The 15,698-nt window shown below is 43.8% G+C and overlaps 1 protein-coding gene across 6 annotated transcripts in view; it reads right to left on the reverse strand.

Annotated features, from left to right (window-relative positions):
• The window catches only part of LOC133124804 (syntaxin-binding protein 5-like), a 188,408-nt gene that overhangs the window by 151,455 nt on the left and 21,255 nt on the right, over positions 1-15,698 (reverse strand). For all 6 annotated transcript variants that reach the window (XM_061236300.1, XM_061236297.1, XM_061236299.1 and 3 more), the window contains exon 2: positions 14,951-15,048. In XM_061236300.1, the coding sequence (XP_061092284.1) occupies positions 14,951-15,048 (98 nt within the window). The remainder of the gene's footprint in view (positions 1-14,950; positions 15,049-15,698) is intronic.

Here is a 15,698-nt window from a genome sequence, read left to right on the forward strand (position 1 = left end):
ATTTGTATACCGTAAATCCTCAAATTGTGTCCGGGGTCTTTTATTTACTTAGGCTGCACAAAGCACAGGCCTTTATTTGGGGCAGGCTTGTATTCTTATTAGGCTTCTGGTGTAGAATTTTATTCTTAGAAATAAAGTAAAAGGCTACACTTAAAGTGGGCTACCACTGTTCAACACTTCCTGTAACCGTTCAGAAATCAATTAGTGTAGGCTAATCAGGAAACACCGTTTGGTAAGTCATAGTGTCAGTCTTAACAGACTTAGTTTATTGCAAATATTCTCAAACACAATAAATCACATGCAAGTTCAGAATCCATAAAATAACAACTTGCCAGACACGCCTTCATGAACAATAACAAATTAGCGTAGATAACAGCAAGTTTTATTGTGAGACATGCGTTTCGTTTTGGACCAGCATACCGGTAGGCTATCAAAAGATTTTCGCTTTGGTTTGGGATTTAATTTACTTTTGGACTGTTTGATTCTATTGCTAAATGTTGGGACTGATGGGCACTGAAATCTGGGGGGTATTTGATGGTTCACTGTTAAGTTTTATGTAGTTGAAAGAGTGTCGGGATTTCCACCCGTCTGTTTATTGCGAGCCAAGGCAGCCGCTTTCATTCATTCATTGAACGTGCGCTGTGCTGTAAATACATGGAAACCTTATTGCGTACCCAAGTTGCCTAAATTGAGTTAATTTTTTATTTTGCCTGATTTACTTTTTATTAAATTTGTAGGCTGCAATGCCTCACGGCAACAATTGTGTTTAAATGTATACTGCTTCAGCCTTTGGCAAGCTACTTAGAAGGGGGCAGCAAGCAACTGGTAGCTTGAGAGCAAAGTGTTGGAGACCCATGGTGTAGAACAACGACTTTTCATTGGCAACAGTATTAAACCAACCAACAATATAAAATATTAAGAAGAGCTCTTTTATTTAATTGAGTTAAATCGAAACAATGTCTTCTAGTGCTCATGGACTGATAGCCCTACTGGTAGGCAATATTACCCCGGCTTGTATTTGGGGGCCGGCCTTTATTTGTCCAAATCGGCCACGCCCCCGGCTATTATCGGAGGCCCGGCTTCAAATAGAATCCCGGACACAATTTGAGGATTTACTGTAGTTACTTGTTACTTGACACTGGTGCTGAGGCAATCTATCGATATATCTATCTATACAAATTATACAGCTTCAAGACACAGAGCTAGCTAGCTAATGTTACTTGAAACTGGTGCTGATCAAGCACTTAATCAATCTGTCTATCTATCTATTTAATCTATCTATTTATCCACTGTTGTCTGTCTGTCTATCGATTGATCCGGTGAGAATGTGTTGAAGTGATGGAATGTAACGTCAGTCTACTGCCGGACTTGGCGATAGAGCCGGTGCAGATGGAGACTGGTGCCGGTGTCTAACCAAGGTCTCAATCTTAAAAACTACTCATCGTACAAATGTCAACTTTGTATGCAAATACAAAATACTTTCAGCTTTTCGGACATATAATAAATAAAATATAGGATTTTGTTGTCAAAACATATAGCTAATTTAGTTAAAATATCTTATTCCCGCAGTGTTATACTTACCCCCGAGAAAGGGCGTGTACTTCAAAGTACCCGGATTCGCCGGTCTGGTCTATAGGTTGCTCTAGCTGGGTCTGAGCTGGTCAACATGCATGGCCAAGCTTTTTCATAAAGCTGGTCTCAATCATAGCTTGAGCTGGTCAAACCATGTCAAGCTAGGAGTTGGTATGAACTGATCAACCAGCTAAACCATGCTGAGCCAGGAGCTGATTTGATCTTGTCAACCAGCTAAAAACTATGTTGAGCTGGGAGCTGGTCTGAACTGGCCAACCAGCTAAAAAACATGTTGAGCTGGGAGTTAGTCTGAACTGGTCATGGTCCAGAGCATACTATATCATCTGTGAAACACACACACATAATTATGTTCTGAAATCAAAATCTCAGGTCAGGGATCACTCCTGGAGAGTAATGCTTTTCCCCTGTGCCCTGTGTTCTTATCAGAGTTGAACCACCTAATTATGTGTTTTTGTGGGGTGGTTTTATTGGCAGCCAGTGCCCTCTTTTTATTTTTTTGCGTGGCAGGGGCCAGTCAGACCATTTTCCCTGCACGTCTGGGTCCCAGGATAAAAGCCCCATATCGGTTTGTGCTATCAAACACCAACCAGAGATCGGAACCATACCTGCCTCAAAAACAGCCCTTTGAACAGTAGGGGCTTAGCAATGGAAAATAAGATCATAAATAGTCCAGGCGCAGTCAGCACAGTCGCTGACAGATTGAACCACAGTGATCCATGTCGTTTTTCTGTGCATGAAACAAAATGGATGACATGAGGATTAGTTTTATCTCCCAACACCCGTGACTTAATTAAGGATGAATTGTTTATTGTGAGCCATCACTGAAAGACAGGGGTTTCTGAGATAATGGCAACTCCAAAGCTTTTTCATCAATGACAACATAATATCACTAGACGGATGTGCACAAATTCATTTTCTGGTTCAAATTCTGCTTAACCTACACTGTTTATGATTTCAGAAAGTGCGTATTTTGGACATGTTGGACACTGTTATTCGTTTTTGATTCTTTTTGCATTATACATTTGGGTTTTCAACCATTACAATGAGTCCTATCTACTTATACTCAGTGGCAGTAAATAGACAAAGCCAGTTTAAATACCCATTTGATACAATAAACTCCTACTACAACAGCACGCTGATGTACACCATCACAACACAGCTGCAAGATATTATATTAGAGCATTTACTTGCTAAGTGAAGCTTCATCCACATAAATTACCAGATATTCTCATTTGTACCTTTTTTCTTAGATGAATACAGCTGGACCTTTACTGGAACAGCTGTTTATAGCCTCAGCCAGGATCCTCGCCTTCTGTTTCCAAGCCCAGTTTCTGATAATTGTTCACCACTGCAGCCCACTGCACAGACTGCTGCTCTGTAAATTCTATGAGCCTGGGGGCAAATCATCTGCAGTTTCACCCTACACACAACACTACCAGTAGCTCTCTAGTTAATGGCTAATGGCTATTAGTACTTTTAGGTCTGCGGACGGTCGGAATTGTGTAGGAACATGTCTATGTAACTGTAACTATATGTACTGTAGGTAATTAGAAACATGTCATATTTTAGCATGGCTTATGGCCTACAGTGACCTGTTATGCATTATTTGCATTAGTACTTCAGTCCATGTAACAAAATTGGCTAACAAGCTCGCTGACATCGATGGGAAAATGAGGTATGTTTTAAGTTAATTTGCAATAAATAAAAAATAAAAAAAAACATTTTAATTGAAAGAAATTAAAGCCTTGTACACACTGTGCTTTTTTATTTGCAAATTGCATGGCTAACCTTGAACAGTAGCAGACAGCACACATTAATTTGTCTTCATTTAATTAAATAAGTAGCAGCAGAAGGGATATCACTGTCAGAACTATTGCAATTACCAAATTATTAATCTCACTGTCATTGGTGATTGCTACCCCCCTAAAAAACCACCCTAAATGGTTGAAATTATTTTTGAAAAATTACAAATGTAAATTAATATGGAGTGTGAGGGAAGTTATTTTCACTGCTTAGATATCCTACATTCACCGAGCACTTTATTAGGTATTTATTAGACTTCTATGCTGTGGCCTATCCACTTAGAGTTATGATGCGTTGCGTGTTCAGAGATGCTCTTCTGCATACCACTATTATAATGTTATTTGCATTACTGTCACCTTGTTGTCAGCTTTGTCCAGTCTGGCCATTCTCCTCTGACTTCTCTCATTAACAAGGCATTTCTGTCTGCAGAATTGCTGCTCACTGGATTTTTTTGTGTTTTTTGCACCATTCTTTGCAAACTCTAGACACTATTTTGTGTGAAAATCCCAGGAGATCAGCAGTTTCTGAGATACTCAAACCACCCTGTCTGCCACCAACAATCATTCCACGGTCAAAAAATTTTTATGTGAACATTAACTGAAGTTCCTGACCTGTTTCTACATGATTGTATGCATTGTATGCATTGCACCGCTGCCACACAATTGGCTGATTAGATAATCGCATTAATAAGTAGGTGTAATAAAGTAAAAATGTTCCTAATAAAATGCTCAGTGAGTCTATATGTAACAGTTATGGAACAAGTTATGGAACAAAATATACTGGACGTATATTGTATATGAAACATTAAAAACAGCAGTCCAACAGAACAAGGTTCTTGTGTGGGCCACATGATACTACTATAACATTTCACAAGGTTGTATCACAGCAAGAGGCCTCCAGTACAGCAACACCTCATCAACTGGTAACCAGCATCCCTGAGCATTCCGATCCAAGCGAACAGAACTGGAGACCTTTAAAGACCTTTTTGGCTGAAAGGTCGGAACACGCAATGACATTCTCAAAGACCCCTTTTATTTTTGGCTCCCTGTGCGCCACCACCTCCAAGCCTAGTACAGAAAGAAGAGAAGAAATAAAACAGGCAGCGGCCCGAGGGAACCTTTCTGACTTTCAGAGAGAATATGTTTGTTTCGGATGTTAACCTGTGAGTTAAACAACGCTGCCAAGCGAGTCAGTATTTTTTGCAAGAGTATTTATTTGTTTGAGTTTATGTAGCTGCTCATTACAAGGACAGGTGTCTCTGTCACCTTATGAGGCTGATTCTCTCTGTCTCTGTTTTCCCCTTACTGAAGGCAGACTATTTCACTCCGCTGCAAGGACAAGTCTTTGGAGAGATCAATACCATTAATGTCCCAATGGCCCTAGGGCAGAAATATCCCTCTCCTAGCCCTGCGAGGTAATCTTGGGTCACACCAGTAACATGTTCTCTCCATGCTGGATGTACGTTTTTACGCAATTCGGTTAATCTACATATGCAAGACTAAAAGTAGTGTTATTGAATGAAACAGAACACTATCCTCACAGAGTTCACAACTAAGTTAATTAATCATTAATTAAAGCTTCAAAAAGTGCTCTCTGTGCATGCTGCCCAGTGCCCTATGTACTACCTACACCCTGCTCTCATTGCATGCTGCCCAGTGCCTTATGTACTACCTACACCCTGCTCTCATTGCATGCTGCCCAGTGCCCTATGCACTACCTACCCCCTACTCTCACTGCATGTTGCCCAGTGCCCTATGCACTACCTACCCCCTGCACTCTGTGCATGCTGCCCAGTGCCCTATGTACTACCTACACCCTGCTCTCATTGCATGCTGCCCAGTGCCTTATGTACTACCTACACCCTGCTCTCATTGCATGCTGCCCAGTGCCCTATGCACTACCTACCCCCTACTCTCACTGCATGTTGCCCAGTGCCCTATGCACTACCTACCCCCTGCACTCTGTGCATGCTGCCCAGTGCCCTATGTACTACCTACCCCCTGCTCTCATTGCATGTTGCCCAGTGCCCTATGTACTACCTACCCCCTGCTCTCATTGCATGTTGCCCAGTGCCCTATGTACTACCTACCCCCTGCTCTCATTGCATGTTGCCCAGTGCCCTATGCACTACCTACCCCCTGCTCTCTGGGCATGCTGCCCAGTGCCCTATGTACTACCTACACCCTGCTCTCATTGCATGCTGCCCAGTGCCCTAGGTACTACCTACCCCCTGCTCTCATTGCATGTTGCCCAGTGCCCTATGCATGACCTACCCCCTGCTCTCTGTGCATGCTGCCCAGTGCCCTATGCACTACCTACCCCCTGCTCTCATTGCATGTTGCCCAGTGCCCTATGCACTGCCTACCCCCTGCTCTCATTGCATGTTGCCCAGTGCCCTATGCACCCCCTGCTCTCTGTGCATGCTGCCCAGTGCCCTATGTACTACATACACCCTGCTCTCTGTGTATGTCTTGTGTCTTCTACACTACGTTCTGCACCCAGCACCCTTTGGAAGATGTCAAGGGCCCTCCCGACTGTAGCCTACATCCTGTGCCCTACGCATGATTCCCAGGGCCTTAAGCCCTGCATGCTTCACCCTAATTCGGAAGTGCAGGGACTTTGTTTTCCCAGGCTGCACAATCCACAGCTGTGAGTTTCAGTTGTTTCCGGAACAAACGCATGTTTATTCTCAGTTTCTGGGAGGAAAAACCTACTTCCTTTCCCAAGGGAGGCTTGGTAACAATTCTGGAAACAACTAGAGGTGCTTTTCTTTCTGAGTAAGAGCTCTCATCAGAGACTGGCACATCAAGGGCACGGCAGGGAGAGGGAGGGAAATGAGGGATTGTGTGGGGGGTCATACAGGGCCCTGCTGGCTGCTTTCAAACTGGGGGCTGCTAATTACCCATCAAGCACTTAATCAAGTATTAAATACCATTAGTTATTTATTGAGCAGAAGAGTGGCAGGATTGTGTAAGGAGCTGTGTGCGTGTATGCGTGTGTGTGTGCACGTGTGTTTGTATCTGGCTGCAGGTTGACAGCCATAGATTTAACCTCCTTTCCCACAGCATATTGGTTTATATGTAAAAGATATTCCAAGCATTCTTTGTAGAAGTACCTGCCATGAAATTAATGTAATGTATACAAATGTCTCAAATATGCTTCCCCCAAAGGTTTCTCCTCCCTTAAGTCTCATGGAACTTGTTAACTATGAACTACGGTTAGTTGCACGCACACACACATATGCACATACAGTACAAAAGTACACAGGTACAGATACACACACACACACACCCACAAACACATACACACAATGTGGCTCAATATTAGCAGTGACCCCAACACAATCTCAACCCTGAACATAGAACCCCAGCCCAGAGGGTTCCAGCCAGCCTCAAGGTCTTTGCATTCAGTGAATAAATGGGGGCGGCCTGTAGTGTAGTGGTTAAGGTACATGACTGGGACATGCAGGGTCGGTGGTTCGACCCCCGGTGTAGCCACAATAACATCCACACAGCCGTTGGGCCCTTGAGCATTGCTCCTGGGGAGGATTGTCCCCTGCTTAGTCAAATAAACTGTACATCACTCTGGATAAGAGCATCTGCCAAATGCCAATAATGTAATGTAATGTAATGTAAATATCAGGCAACAATTCATTACAAGGTTTCAAAACCATTAATACAACATTGTTCTTAATCCATTTTACAGTGGTGTCATTCACGTTAATTCCTCCATTTGCAATGCCTCTCCTAATGTAGATAATGTTCACCCCCTATAAATTTCATTTTAGTCCAAAGTTGATTAGCACTGTAAATAATTATTTTAATTGATGTTACGGCTGTACAGCAGCGACTGTAAACATATGGAAGCCTACTGTCCGTCTGTAAGCACTTTCCGCAGCAATTCTTACAGAGCCAGAGCTGCAACTTATGCGGTTCAGACATGACTGAACGGAAACAAAAACTAATCCCCCATTCTCTGAAATGAATAACTTGGGTAGCAACAGCAAGAGATAGAGAAAAGGCTGATCTGCCAGTTTGTTTATATCTTTGTTAACATCTTAGTTTGTCAATCTAGATTTTAAAAAAAGTCTGTGCTGGCCTTTGTACTCCAGCAACACTAACAGGCCCTGATTCAGTTAACTGAGAAGCTGGGCAGCTCCTGCCTAATTGAAGACCTGAAATTACCCGTCTGTATGTTCATCTGCTGCATTTTCACAATGCTAAGGGGTGAGCAAGGCAAGGGAGATGGGCACACTGTAATCGAATGAGAATACAAAGTAAATGACCATAATACACAAGGCAGATTGTCAATTTAAATGTACGATTGTGTTCAGCGAATGAGGCGAAGGTGGATTAAAATAAGCAGAGTACTGTGCCCCGTCCCTCTTTATGCTTATTACCAGTGGCGTGCCTGTCTTTTATCAGTGCTCAAAGACTCAGCAGTGTGTAGGGGACTTGGTTACATGGTTGTAGACCCGGCCCAGCTAACACAAACATTCACACAATGTCACTGCCATGTAATAGGAACATACAACATTCAAAATACAACATTCAAGAAACATTGCAGTAACATTGTGAAAACATTTTGTCTTAGCTGAGAGGTCGTATAACTTCCCCTCCCACCTACAGTATCAGAGAATAAGACTTACAAACAGCTCATCTTGTCCGTGGTCTGCAAGCCTCCAAGGCAAAAGCGCAACACTTTTTTTTACTCAGCTTCCAAACCCACACACAAACTCAAATGTGCACACACACACACACACACACACACACACACATACACACTCACACGGACACAGACACGCACACTCACACACATACATGCACACACACACAAACACACGAAAACATACACACATACTCACATGCGCGCACACACACAAACACACACGCACACTCACACGCGCACACACAAACACACACACAGGCGGTGAGTGTGACAGCTTTGGTTCCACTCCCGATGACACATGCCCTGATCTGTCACCTCCCGGACTGAGAAATCAGAGCACGGGGTGCAGGACCTGGCCTCTCTGCATGGGGTGAGCTTTGGGAGGGGTGGGCGGTGCTTATTTAAGCCAGTCCAATCTGATTTCATGTCAGGTTTTTCTGACCAAATTTCACAAGGTTGTAAAAAAAGTGACATCATTGCACATACAGTGAAGTCTGTAAGTATTTGGATGGTTGCATCATTTTAAAGGGCTGTAATCCCACACGATTGCGTATGGATGTAAATACCCAAATTAAAATGCAGACTGTCAGTTTTAATACGAAGGCATATTGACTGAGCTGTGTAGGAATTACAGCCCTCTAAAAATGTAGTTGGTTGTGCTATATATTGAACACATGTACAGTTGCTGAATGGCACTGGTTTTTGAGGTATTATGTTGTAGTTATGTTGATGAGATAAATAATTGTTCCATAGTTATGTCTGCTTGTATTTATTGTCTAAATGTTATCTCTTTTCTTCTAGCTTTGTGCAAATCTTCATTGTGAAGAGTTGTATGACCTCAATGCAACAATAGAAAATAAAGATACTGCAGAAAAATAGACAGACAGAAAGACATATAGCTAGATAGATAGATATCTAGATAGATAGATAGATAGATAGATAGATAGATAGATAGATAGATAGATAGACACAATAGCTCTCAATGTAACCTCTCACAGTGTCTCCTGAGTCCAGGCCTTTTTAAGAAAGTGGTGATCAGTGAAAGCAGGACTGTTGTTCTGCAATTGAAACTTAGAAAGCGGAGTAAATACCAGAAATAGACAAAAAGTGTCCACAATGCATCCACATGCACACACTCACAATCCAACACAAATATTTACTTACATATAATACACAATCAGACACACGTGCACACATTCACAATCGCACACAAATACTTATGCATTTGCAAACACACAAATAAACAGTCACACAAATGTTTAGACACACACGCACACACATTCGCATACACACTCACATATGTACGCACACACAAACACAGGCAAAAACATATCTGCACAAGTTGAATCTCACACAAATACATGCTGACACTCGCAAGCACTCGCACACACCTACACACTCACACCTACACACCATACACACACGCAAAACCCATAATGTATTATTTGAGTTTCATTTGGCACCCAGACAAATCTAGAGCTGTACCACTGCTGTTATTTAATGCGGTCCCTCACAAGTTCCATTCATGAAAAGATTGCCACTAGCTGTGCAGCCATACTGTAGGCTGCTTTCTGATGTCAGATAAAGAAAGCTTCCGCCTGATGTCAGAAAAACAGAAAAAAGATGAAGTGAAGCAGAGTTTGACTGTGCGTTGTGATCTCAGGCCCATTGCGAACACAGTATGTGTTTACTCTTGAAGTCGTCAGTGGAGAAAGAAATAGCAATGCTTTGAGAAGTAGAGATGTCTAAAAGCGCAGGAAACCTCTCGTACTAATGAGAACCTCTGTCTTCTCACAACGGACCTTGGACAAATACGTGATTGTTTTAGATTCAAATAATTTTCGGTGATCAATTGATTATGCCTGGTGCAATTGAGCCAACCAAGAGGACCAGAAGGCGGGGCGTTTGTACTTTCTGAGAGTATTGCATTCGTTCTAATGCACCAGGCAAGCTGAGTATCATGTAGAAAAGTATTTAAATCCAAAACAATTGCATACTTGACCCAGATCTGTTATAGACAGATGGTGAAACTGTAATGGAAACCAAGCCAGCTGGTTTCTCATAACGCTCCTGGATTCAATGATGCAGCTCTCTCCGAAGAGTTTTAGACAGAGCACAGAGTTGTAAAACTCTCATCACGCTATGCTCCTTCAAAGGCAATGTGCTAGAACGTTCTCCGCTCTTACTTTTTCTGTGTTGAAAACATTCCCCGTTTTGCTTGTTTTTTTTCCACTTTATCTTCATTCACTGCGTATCTCTGGAGGGTTTTGACACGGATCCATGCGAGCACATATTTTTGTGCGTTGCCGTGGTTACCATTCAGACGGAAGTGCCTCGATCCGTCCAATGGGGCGCGCTGGATTCGCGCAGCCTGTGATTCTCAGCCGTCCGCTTTCTTTCTTTTTCATTTAGTTTTCCATCACTTTGGCATCTCCGGTTGGTCCCAAAAGGAAGCTTGGATCCCCCCTATTTTAAAGGCTTTCCTGTCATAGCCCAGTCCTGATTGGATTGGTGACACTGTTTCTCGTCTGTGGTGTACAGACTTGATGTGCTTCTTTCTTTTTCTTTTTCTGCTACATACTTTGAATGTGCTACATCCCTGTTTTTGTTTTGGACAATTCTCCTGTTAATCCACAATCACACCCGCCAGAGCCCTGTTCCACAAAGCAGGATTACTAGTTAGCCAGTGAAACCAAGACCCCACCAAAATCTGGAACATGGACTGTTCCAGGTTTTACTTTGCGCTGGCTAACTCAGTAATCCAGCTTTGTGAAATACTCCCCAGGTGTACCTGTTTGAAGCGCTTTCTCTGCCCATTCACACACTTTCCATCTGTCCCTCCGTGGACCGCCTAGCCTCGAGGTGAGTGAACAACCCTCTAGGTATGTGCAGCCGTGCAGAGATGATGAATTTCGCTGCCTCTGTTCGTTGCCTTCTCTAAAAATGCGCCTGCTGTTCACTGCAATGAGCCAAACCCAAGTCAACAGACGGAGAGAGAGCGAAGAATCGGTCAGTGTGGAGGAGGAGAGCAAAAGGAGAAAGAGAGAGGCTGACTTTTTTAGTGAAGCATCTCATTACAATAACTTAAAAACAGGGTGACAGGAAGACCAAATCCCTTTACCCTTCATCCTAACACTTGAGCCACACACGTCCATCTACACACTCACACGCGCACACACACACACACACACACACAACATCACCACCTACGACAGCTGAGGCTGAAAAAGACAAAAGAGAGAGAGAAAGAGGGAGGGAGAGAGAGCGAGAGAGGCCGCTCTCTTCACTGCCAGGTCTGAAAGAGTGAGAGCTCATCTGAGCGACCGAGGGATTGAAAGGAAAGAATCTGTGAAAAACGAACAATTAATCTAAAATGGAGCAGGAACATAGCTATCAGAGCTCTCGAGCCTTGTAAAATGACAGTAAAAGACCTTGTATACAAATAGACTGAATCAGCACTGAGCTGCCCTCAGCTGCATGGGGACAGCTCCCAGAGGAAATGGAGGTTTGATTGGTCTTTTTCATGTTAACAATGGCCTTTACCTCTTAAACTCCAGTATTTATTTATCACCTTCGAATCTTTACTGATTCTGAAAAAACTTCCTGCTGTTCACAATGGTCCAAAACCAGACCCCCGTCAAATACGTAACTGTTTAGGATTTAAATACTTTTCTCAATTGATCTTGCCTGGTGCAGCTGAGCTCACCAAGAGGACCAGAAGGCGAGGTTTGCACTTTTCGAGAGTATTTCATAGGTTCAAATACGGTACACCAGGCAAGCTCAGTAAAGTCTAGAAAGGTATTTGAATGCAGAGCAATTACAGATTTGACCCAGGTCTGCTTCTGATTCAGAAAAACCTCCCTGCTGTTGGTCCATAATACTCAGATTTTCACGTCTCACAAGCTCTTATAGATTCGCACAGGAGCAAAATGAGATTGGCGGGATGTCTTTCATTATTTTACTCATGACAGACAGGCAGTGTGGGGGAATTCTCTGAAAAGGTGCGGGCCCGTGGTTTTATTCATCGGCCGTGTACAGACGCAGCACGTGACATCCGTCTCAGGTGGCGCGCGGCAGCGGCGGGAGTGTTCTCATTGGCCGGCCTCCCCCGGCAGACGAAGGCTAGCCGTGCGCCTTAGGAGAGCCCGGTCATGGTGAACTTGCGGCCAATTAACAGCTCCGGTTTCGATCGAGAGAGGGAGCGGAGGTAGGCGCATGCTGCGCCACAATGCGTTTTCACATTTTCTCCACATCAGGCGTTCGCCCTCTGATGTTTTAACGAGCGGTGGACCTCATCCTGGGAAACCTCATTGGCTGGCAGGAATGAGTGATGAGCATCATCATCTATCTGAGCCTGAAATTGATGACCTCTGAGCAAGGGGTCTGTCTCTCGGCCCCTCTCCCCATTAATCTGTCATGACAGTGATTGGAGAAGCACTTTGTATTACAGTGGTAACACTTGATTTGATGGGTCCTACATAAGAACTACAGTATATAACTCCTTCATAAGTACTACATAGTGCATTCATAAGCACTACACAAGCATTCATTAGCACTTATATCGATAACTAAGGATCTTGCGTCCTTGGTGTATCAGTGTACACAAAACACACCATATGCCTATTTGCGGTTATCCACATAATGCGCTCATGAATGCTTACTTAGAGCTTATGAATGTCATATGTAGTGCTTATGAAGGAGTTATATATCTCTTATGTGGGACCCTTCAAATAAAGCAGAGGGTCAATTCTATGTGTGATGCTAATCATTGCTAATCGATTGACGGATCGTGCATAAAGTAAGTCAGGTTCTCTCGCTCTTTCTCTCACTCTTTTCCTCCTTGCTGTCAGTGCTTTTCCCCTGAGCTCCAGTCTGTGAAGAGCGAGCAGGTCTTGTCTTCCGAAGGTATATCGATCCACTACACTGTCCTCTCCTTATGCACCAGGGGCAATGCTCTTACCACAAAGAGCCCATGCACACACATGCGTGCGCACACACACATACACACATACACACACACCCACACATATACTGTATATTAATGAACCTTTTTAACAAACAACTTTGTTAGCCTGGCACGTACTGGCATGAACATTATATTCAGATCAATATAGATTTCTTAACTGGGACTAAAAAATACAACCCGCTGCCCCCCTATATCACTTCAGTACTTCCTTCCTACAGGGAGGCTGTGAACTGAAGTGACAGGCAGAGAAAGGGAGAGTATCTCAGAAAAACATATAAATATATGAAATAAAAACTTGTGTCATGTTCGAAACAGGGACTATTTCCCAATACCATTGTGTTTCAATGAATACTTTAGTTTCTAAACTAGTTGTCCATAGCAACATTACTTTAGTAAAGTAGCCGTGCTACTGTAAAAGCCGGATAATACCCTATGATGGAGTCAGATAATACCATAATACCCACAGTTGTTCACTAGAGTTTATGGTGCATTGTGGGATATCCTCAAAATGTAAGTAAAATGTCATTTTTAAAATGTGCATTTGAGCCTGCCAGGAGGAGCAGTTGGATGGAGTTTACAATTTTTGGATCATTCCATTTGTTCCAATACGCCAGGGATGCTTAGTCAGAAAAGTATTTATAAAATTTGCGAAATTGTTGCCTCCTGTTCGTCAGTGCACCTCTTTAGTGGTTTTGTCAAGCCATTGTTTACCCGTTATGATCCAAGCCTGTTTATTGACCAAAGATTATTGACTTCTGTTTTGTTGACCATTGCCTACCTGTACCACGACTTTGCCTGCTGTCTTTGTGCTTTTGCCCTGCGGAGCAGACTTCGGTCTTGATTCTTGCGCCGTCATCGACCCTGAGCCTGCCTACCGTCCGCCTGTACTTCTGCCCTGCTGACAGCTTTCCTGGTTACTGGATTTTTTGCATGGTTTACCGATTACGAGGCTGCCTTCTCCCTCGGTACTATACTCCCGTTTCTGAGTCGTGCATTTTGGGTCCAACCCCCCACGCACCCGTCTCAAGTAGCCCCCTTATCTGTTAGCACCTCAGTCTCAGCCAATCACGTCTTGCGTCACACGAAGAAACTGTGTTATTTACAACCTTGCTACACTACAGAAAGACAGATTGAGCTGGAGTGGCCACCAGCCCTCCATAAATATAGAGAAGAACAGCAGAAGCAATGCATGCAGGGCCATAGAAGGCACTTCAAGTGTCTCCAGGGACATTGGAGAAAGAGAGAAACTCAGAGATGGGAAGATAAGAGATGCCATGAACGTAAATATTTTTGATGTGGAGAAAAGAAGAGAAGGACGAGGACACACAAGAAATATGCAAGGAGCTTCTCATCCATTACTGAACTAAAAGGAACCATTTTGAACTGTCAAAGATAAAAAAATATATATATTTCTTCAAAGGAGATAGAGAGAGGGCAAGGGAGGAAAGAAAACAAGTGAGGGTGAGAGAGAGATTGAGAGAGGGCGAGAGAGATGGAAAGAGATGTGGCATCGCACACAAAAATAACCCCAGCTGAAAGCATCTCGAAGCACCTCTATCCTGACCTGCCGCAATAGTTATCGCTGGCTTCAGTCGGCTGGTACCGTGTCACGACCCCCAAACCCGCATCCAAACACTGGCTCGCTCCTGTCCCTGTTTCCTAGTCCGCGGCATTACACCGCTGACGAGAAAGGAGTGACTCCCGTTGGCACAGGCAGCGTTTCCCTGAGGACGCTCCCTGGAGGGCGGCTCACAGCGGGGACGCGTTAGGGAACGTGTCTCTTACCTGCGGCTGAGGATGCTAGCCTGGTGCTTCGTGAGGATCCCTCCCTCTCCTACCCCCCTCGGGGTTTGGGACGGTGGGCGGTGTTACCCGTTGGGCACAAAAACAGAGCAAAACGAAACGCCGGAAAAAGGATACATTCGCACGCCGCCGGTCCGAGAGCCGATGGCCAGGATCTTCTGGACCGGGTCGAACGCCAGGGCGGTGGGCTGGTACGGGAAGCCATGACGTACCGTCTGAAAAGTAGAAAAGAACCCTGTTGAAAAAAGCAGCTCAAGCTAGGTTTTGAAACAGCTGGTAGCTAGTTGACCAGCTCCCAGCTTGATATGGCTGAAGATATGTTTTGAAACAGCTTATGGGTGGTTGACCAGCTACCAGCTCAGACAAGCTACCAGCACAAGCTGGTTGACCAGCTCATACCCAGCTAGACCATCTTATGACCAGCTTGACCAGCTCAATGTTCAAGCTGATCAAGTTGGCATAACTGGATTTTACAGCAGATAATTAAATTCAATTCACTTTTTTATGGAAAAATATACCGACAGTAAGGTTTCAATCAATCAAACTCAAATGTGTTTCTGGGGCCACCCAAATCTTTCCACAGAATGCACTAAAAGGGTTTCATTAAGAACAGTTAACAGTTAATTACAACGTGGGTGTTGGGATTGTGCATGGAACACAAACATCAAACGCAGGGTGCAGGGCAGAGTCTGAGGCAATGTGGGTAAAATATGATTCCCTGGCTGCTTAAACCGCAGTGAAGCTGAACTCCTGGAAAACGAGAACGCGCAGACCAACGGCACATCTACACGCAGCAGATTTTTTGAGAAATGGATTTTCATGAATGACGCTAGTCAAGGCTACAAAAATGCAATACAGTGCAATT

This window comes from Conger conger, chromosome 3, assembly GCF_963514075.1.
Source record: "Conger conger chromosome 3, fConCon1.1, whole genome shotgun sequence".
Lineage (NCBI taxonomy): Eukaryota > Metazoa > Chordata > Actinopteri > Anguilliformes > Congridae > Conger > Conger conger.